Below are 7208 nucleotides of genomic sequence, written 5' to 3'. Positions count from 1 at the left end.
GAATTGAAGTAACGAAGGGCAGGAGAAATAGTACAGTGGGTCAGGCACTTGCCTTGCAGGTGGCCAACCTAGGTTCAATCTGCTTCCGGGGAGGAAGGGGAAACATCACGCCGGACCGTCCAGAGGGTCTACTGGAACCAGCTATTCCTTCACATATTCATTCACCTGTGCACTCATTCATTTGTTCATACACACATTCATTCACGTGTTTACCTTGCACTCATTCCTTTGCTCACACACATATTGATTTGCTTGCTCACACATGCATTCATTTTTGTTCACACACTGATATGTTCATTCACACACATTCACTTGTTCACACACGAATTCATTCCTTTGTTCACTCAAACATTCAGTTGCTCGTTCACACATACATTCATTCCTTTGCTCAGTGTCTAGGTAGAAAGTGCTCTGTGTCTGGCGCCATGCCAGGTGCCGGGTCTAATGTACGAAACAGGAGAAATGATAGAAACTCTCCTGGAGACTATAAGGAAGGGGGAGAGAAACGTTAAGCAACACACAGTAAACATGTCAGCAGGGTGGGGGTGGGTGGGTGTGAAAAGTTATTTAAAAATTAGTACGCTTGATCAGAGGGGGTGGGCCAGCCCAGGGACCACCTGGCAGAGCTCTGGTAGCCTCTTGCTCCCACACCACAAAATCACCACCACGTTTCCAGCCGGACTCCACTGTCTCAGGACTGAGCCTCACCCGGAAATTAATCTGCTGGAAATACAGGTCTGCCTGTCTTTGTGACTGAAATCTCCAGGCTTTTTCTGAGTTCCCAGAGGGCACTGACTAGGCATCAGGAATGAGAAAAGCTGGTTCTCGGGAGCTCTTTATAATCCTCACTCGCCTCACCTTACCCTGACTCCCCACTGCTGCCGGGGCAAGGGTGAACCCCCTTTCTCAAGCTTTCTTGGCAAAACATGCTGTTTTCAGATTCTCCAACCTCCAGCCCACACCAGTGGAGTCCTGTTGGGAGGGAAGAAGGCCAGTGAGGGGAGGACAGTGCTGTCCTGCTTTGCGGCCGGACTGTCACAGTGTGGCTGGCCACAGGCACAGATTAAACTCCTTGTAGATTTTCAGGGAGCTGTGATCCCCCCCTCCAAGGGGCTCGGGTCCTGCCACTGAGGGTGCAGAGGGGAAGGCATGGCATGACCATGGCCCTGTGGACACACTCGGGAGGGCGGCGGTGCTCACTGGGCTGCCCTAGGTGGGCGTGCATGGGTCTGTCCCAGGTGCCAAAGGGCAGCCAGTGCTGGGCAGCAGGAGGGAAGCCCAGCTTGACCTTTCCCCCGCCCCGACCCCTGCACAGGTGAGTCACACCCGCAGGAAACTTGGGGACTTTACCCGAGTGGGACCTCTGCCCCCACTGAAACTTTGTTTTCTCACCCAGTCACGGTCAGGAATTATTCCTGGCTCTGCACCCAGGAATCACTCCTGACATGCTCGGAGGACCATATGGGATGCCTGGGGTTGAACCTAGGTGGGCTGCATGCTAGGCAAACGCCCTGCCCGCTGTATTACCACTCTAGTCCTGAATCATTTTTATTTTATTTTACTTTTTTGCTTTTTGGGTCACACCTGGCGAGGCACAGGGGTTACTCCTGGCAGTGCTAAGGGGACCATATGGGATGCTGGGAATCGAACCTGAGTCGGCCGCGTGCAAGGCAAACGCCCTACCCGCTGTGCTATCGCTCCAGCCCCCTGAATCATTTTAAATGCCCCCCGACCCCCAACCCAATCAGGAGGTGCTGCTGAAAGGCTCCCAACACCCACATCTCTTTACACTTGACCTCGTGCAACCCTCGCCCATCCCCCCAAGACCTCTCTTTGCACCCAGGAAGTTCCTCCTCCCAGGGGAGGTCACTCAGAGGTGAGTGTGGGGCAAGAGCAACCTCCCTTTGAGGATGAGTCATAGACTGCCTATCTCCAGGGTCCAGGATGAGAATCTCCCATACACCCATTCCTTGCCTCAGGGCTGCTTCTCAGGGATCTGATCCTTGTGACCTCTTTTACTGAGGGAGGCAGGGCACTGCATCACACCCTGCAGTGCTCAGGGGCTGTTCTTGACCCTCTGTTCAGGAGTGACCCCTGGTGGTGCTCAGGGGACCGTGGGAATGGAGTCAGTGGGATGTGAGGCAAACACCTTCACCTCTGTGCTCTCTCTCCAGCCTCCTGCCACAATTTTTTTTTTTAAGGTAAAAGGAAAAGGTCCTCCCATTATTCATCGATTTGCTCAAGCGGGCCCAGTAACGTCTCCATTGGAGAGTTTGTTGTTACTGTGTTTGGCATATCGGATACATCACAGGTAGCTTGCCAGGCTCTGCTGTGTGGGCCAGATACTCTTGGTAGCTTGCCGGGCTCTCCGAGAGGGGCAGAGGAATTGAGCTCGGGTTGGCCATGTTGGCTGCGTGCAAGGCAAATGCCCTACCGCTGTGCTATCACTCCAGCCAATTTTTTAACAGTGAGACATCATGAGGTACAGTTGCAGACTTACACATTTTTGTGCTTGGGTTTCAATTACACAATGATCAAATACCCATCGCTCCACCAGTGCCCATTTCCCACCACCACGGATCCCAGTATCCCTCCCATCCCCCATTCCCCCCATCCCACCCTGCCTCTGTGGCAGGGCATTCCCTTTTGTTCTCTCTCTCTTATTGGGTGTTTTGGTTTGCAATAGATCCTGCCACAATTTTTATTGTTTAAATTTTTGGGCCCCCCAGGGCCTTGCAGTGCTCAGGGGACCATATGGGATGCCAGAGATGAAACCCCAGTTGACTGTGTGCAAGGCAAATGCCCTGCCCGCTGGACATTCTCTCCACCTCCACCCGTCACATTTTAGAGAAGCAAATGCTATTATCCAAAGGAGGCACGTAAGGAGACCAAGGTGACATGGGGGACACCCTAGGCGGAGGCCTCCCCAAAAGCCTCTTAGGGGCATCCGTGAAGGTTGGGACTCCCAGTTCAGGGCTGTCCAGAGAGGAAACTGCTCATGGACACAGGATGAAATCAGAGTCGGTGCTTTTAATCCAAAGCAAAAGAAGATAACATCTGACAAACCTTATCCCTACTTTCCGGCAACTTCTTGATGGGTTGATGAGGGGGTTGGCCCAGTGAGAATCTCCAGGCTGCCCACTGAGAGGTGGTGGGCTGGACCATCCCAGGCCCTCATGGACGCAACCCTGGTTGATGATGGGTACAAAATAGGTAGACAAGCAGGGCCAGCACCAGAGGCTGGGAGTTCTAGATCCTTCAGCAGAGCGGTGACTGGGATGGTGTCAGGAGGAAGGAGGCAGGGGTGCAGGCTGCCAGCAGGACAGGAAGGAAATGGGATGGGGACTGGTCACTGCAGCGTCACAACAAGTCACGCAGCAGCTGCAGGTCCAGGCCAGTGTGCCCTGCCCAGGTGCCCTGGGACTGCCCAGCTCCTTCACTCGGCTGCCAGTTGGGCTCTTTGCTGGGCCTCATGGGTAAGTCTACAGCCCACTTTGTGTGGGGGAGGGGTGGATCAGCGAGGCCAGGCGGTGCTGAGTTCCTTCTCCAGGGCCTGAATGAACTGGTCGTTGAGGAAGAGCAGCTGGCCGTGGGGTAGGAAGCGAGAGAGGATGGCCTCGATGCGCTCGACCCGAAGGAGGAGGTTGGTGTTGGGGCTGAGCAGCCGGAGGTGGTCCAGGAGGAGGCGTGCCAGCAGCCGGAGTGTGTTCTCGGCCAGCAGCAGGTTCTCATGGGCGTCCAGCACCAGGGCAAAGCCCAAGGAGAGCACACCCAGCCACAGCACCGTCTGCGGCTCCCGGAAAGGGTCCCCGGCAGCCAGACCGAAGACTCCTAGCGGGGCCTCATGCAGGGCCACCGGTTCATCAGTGGCCTGGGGCGGCGGGTCCAGGGAGGCGCGGCCGGATGCCTGCAGCTGAAGTCGCCACATGCTCTCCACCTGCCTGGGGGGAAGCCCGGGTAACCGACTTCTACTGTCCCCACCAGGAACCCCACTCCATGCTCATCCCCTCTCCCCAGCCCAGAAAGCTCATCTCGAGGGCTGGAGGCATAGTGCAGGTGAGTGGGGTGGGGGGCTTGCCTTGGAGGCAGTCTTTCCCAGGTTTGACCCCCACAAGACCACATCTGGTCCCTTGAGCCCCGCCAGGGATGATCCCTGAATGCAGAGCCAGGAGTAAGCTCTGAGCCCAGCAAAGTGTGGCCCAAAACCAAAAGGAAAGAAAACCTCCCCCCTCCCCCCCATCAGTCAGAAGAACGTGGGGCTGGACCGTGCGGTTACCTGGCCACTGCCAGGAGCTGCTCCTTGCGAAGAAGCCTGTCCCTCTCGGCTCCGTGTGGCCGGGGGTCATCAGGGGACTTCTCAGCGCCAAACACACAGGAGTACAGCACTCTGCAGAGGCCTGTGTCTTCGGCATGCGGGGCCCCCAAGGTATGGATCAGAAAGGCGTGGACCATGGCGCCAGGTGGGGTGCTATGGGGAAGACAGAAAACTTGGTGAGAAGAGCTGAAGGGCTGCAGGGGTGGCGACCTTGGGAAAGGCTGGTTGGCAGAGTCTGCAGCATGGAAGAGGCCACAGCTCCCCTCTCCACACAGGCCCCAAGCTCTGAATGATGATTCTTTGATCAGCACCTCCTCTGCCCCTAACCAGTCTAGTAGGGAAAAGGTGTCAGATGAGGGGCCAGATAGTCCAGTGGTTAGGGCACTTGCCTTGCACACAGCTGAGCCAGGTTTAATCTCCAGCACTCCATATGATTCCCTGAGCCCCTTAAGGAGTAATTCCTGAGTGCAGTCAGGAATAAGCTCTGAGCACTGTGGGGTGTGGCTCAAAGTAACAAAAAAAAAAAAAGAGAGAGAGAGAGAGGATGGGAATTTCAGGACCAAAAAAATGGCTCAATGGGCTGGAGCTGGTGCTATGTATGCGAGACTTCAAGGCACTCTGCAGGTTCCCCCCAGACATTCCTGAAAATCCACTGTTGAGTACTACCCCAGTAATACCCCCCAGAACCATCAGGTGCATGCCCCAAATAAAAAGTTAAGTTTCAGGGCACATCTACACAATGGAATACTATGCAGCTGTTAGGAAAAATTAAATCATGAAATTTGCCTATAAATGGATGAACATGGAGAGTATCATGCTAAGTGAAATGAGAGGGACAGATATATAATGACTGCATTCATTTCTGGTATATAAAATATATATAGCAGAAGACTAATATCCAGGAAAAAGGGCTAGGAGGATTGGTCAATAGTTGGAATCAACCACAAGTATGTATGGGGCGGAGGGTAGGTAAAATAGAGAAGGGAGGGGCTGGGGCGATACCACAGTGGGTAGGGCGTCTGCCTTGCACACAGCTGACCTGGGTTCGATTCCCAGCATCCCATATGGTCCCCTGAGCACCACCAGGAGTAATTCCTGAGTGCAGAGCTAGGAGTAACCCCTGAGCATCGCTGGGTTTGACCCAAAACGCAAAAAAAAAAAAAAAAAAAAGATAGAGAAGGGAGCAGTACAACAACAACAGCTGGGAATGATAGCAGTGGACAAGAACTGAGTGTTAAAATTAGGGAAAGGAATGTTCCTGATAACCTTTCAGTATCAATACTGCAAATCACTATGTCCAAAAGGAGAGAGACAGAGACGGAAGAAAAGCACCTCCCACCAGATGCAAGCTGGGGGTGGGGGGTGAGGGGTGATGGGAGGGAAACTGGGGACACTGCTGCCCGGGACATGTACACTGGTGGGGGGGATGGGTGCTGGAACACGGTACGACTGAAACCTAATCATGAACAGCTTTGTAAGGGTCTGTCTCAGTGATTCAACTAAAAAAAAAAAAAGTAATTAAGAAAATTGAGTTTCAGTTGAGTCAAGGGTGCAATGACGACAACTGGAAACACTGAGTGGAGTTAGAGAATAGTCTTGATCAGCGCGGCCTGATTCCGAACGGAGAGCGTCTGTTTTTTGGAATGCACCCTCACCTAATGCTAAAACAAACTAAACGCTAAATCCATCCTAGCTGCATGAAACTTACAGAGGGTCTCTGCCAGTTCCTTGTAAAAGTCATCTAGAATGCCTTCCTTGAAGTCATCTATAATTTCGCCGTTATTTCAGGGTGAGAGATGAATAATAGAAACAGTAACAATTAGGGCTGCGTCCTCGGCGGCCTCTGCGTGGAAAGGCAGAGGGCACAGGGTAAACAGCTATATCTGTCGCTAGGCAGACTCCGTTTGGACTGGCACCGCCGAGCGCCCGCCACGGCACCCCCTGCCGGGGATCGGGGGAACTGCATCTGCCGGGCAGCGGGGTCCGCTCCAGCCCGGGCCCCGCCCGCTCGCGGCCGAGGGCGATCCCTCCGGCCCCCATCTCCCGAGCACCGCAACCACGTGTGCACGGCCAGGACGTCATGACAACAGCAATACGGAGAAGAAGGGGAGGAGAACAATTAAAACGGCGCTTCGAAAAGCTGTCACTGGAGAAGCTGGCCTGGTACAGGGGGTCGGGAGAGACACGCCAGGGCCCGAGCCGATACGTCAACAGCCCTCGACGCTGAGCCGCCCCGCCCCTCCCCATTGGGGACACGGTCGCGGAAGTTACGTCACCGCCTCGCGCGGCACGGCGGCGCAGGGGGTTCTGGGGGATGTAGTTCCCTGCGCCCGCGGCCCACGTCTTAAGCGGGGTATCTTGCGTCGAGGGTGCTGCGCCTGAAGACCCCGGTTTCTGCCCTTGCGGCATCTCACTCACCCCTCCTTCCAAGCCCGCAGAGGTCGAGCGGGGGCCCCGCCTCGCGGCAGCGGGGAATGGCGGCGGCCAGGCCCTTGGACTCCGGCGCGCAGCAGTCACGGGCGCGCGTGCGCATTGAGTGCAGCGCGCAAGGAGGGCGGGGCCTGGCGGCGAGGGTCGCGCAGCGGCGGCTCTGCGGGAGCATCGAGGTCGGATGCGGGTTGCGCTGAGCTGCAGCCTCCGGTCTGACCCGCACTCCTGCCCGCGTCTCCCGGCGGGGCCCTCCCGCACGCGCTCGTAGCCGGGCCCCCCGGGCCGCAGCACTGGCCCGGACGGCCGCGAGAGGGCGCAGCGAGCGGGCGCGGCATCCCGCTGGAGGCCCCCGTGCTGGCCCCGCTGCCCACGGCTGGACTCCGGGGGTCGCGGGGCGAGTCTCCAGCGCGCCCGTGCACGTGGGGTCCGCGGGTATCAGGCTTTGCCCTTGGAAATGATCGTT

General features: G+C 56.1%; 1 protein-coding gene across 1 annotated transcript; it reads right to left on the bottom strand.

The window, feature by feature from the left end:
- Positions 1–3452: 3452 nt before the first annotated feature.
- AP5S1 (adaptor related protein complex 5 subunit sigma 1) lies at positions 3453–6876 on the bottom strand. Its single transcript, XM_056121876.1, has 3 exons — positions 6734–6876; positions 4277–4468; positions 3453–3941 (listed from the first exon to the last, which is right to left on the bottom strand). Exons 2-3 carry the CDS (start codon positions 4450–4452, stop codon positions 3515–3517), a joined length of 603 nt encoding a protein of 200 aa, XP_055977851.1. The 5' UTR covers positions 4453–4468; positions 6734–6876; the 3' UTR covers positions 3453–3514.
- Between the last annotated feature and the right edge of the window lie 332 nt (positions 6877–7208).

Source organism: Sorex fumeus, unplaced genomic scaffold (assembly GCF_029834395.1).
Source record: "Sorex fumeus unplaced genomic scaffold, SorFum_2.1 ptg000044l, whole genome shotgun sequence".
Lineage (NCBI taxonomy): Eukaryota > Metazoa > Chordata > Mammalia > Eulipotyphla > Soricidae > Sorex > Sorex fumeus.
Note: the sequence above shows the minus strand (reverse complement) of the source record. Positions and strands in the feature narration are given on the sequence as shown.

Excerpts from the sequence above, each read along its gene's own strand:
- AP5S1 (XM_056121876.1), bottom strand. The coding sequence starts at position 4,452 with ATGGTCCACGCCTTTCTGATCCATACCTTGGGGGCCCCGCATGCCGAA. Across the intron at positions 3,942-4,276 it reads CAGCTCCTGGCAGTGGCCAG|GCAGGTGGAGAGCATGTGGC; the intron begins GTAACCGCACGG and ends GCTTCCCCCCAG.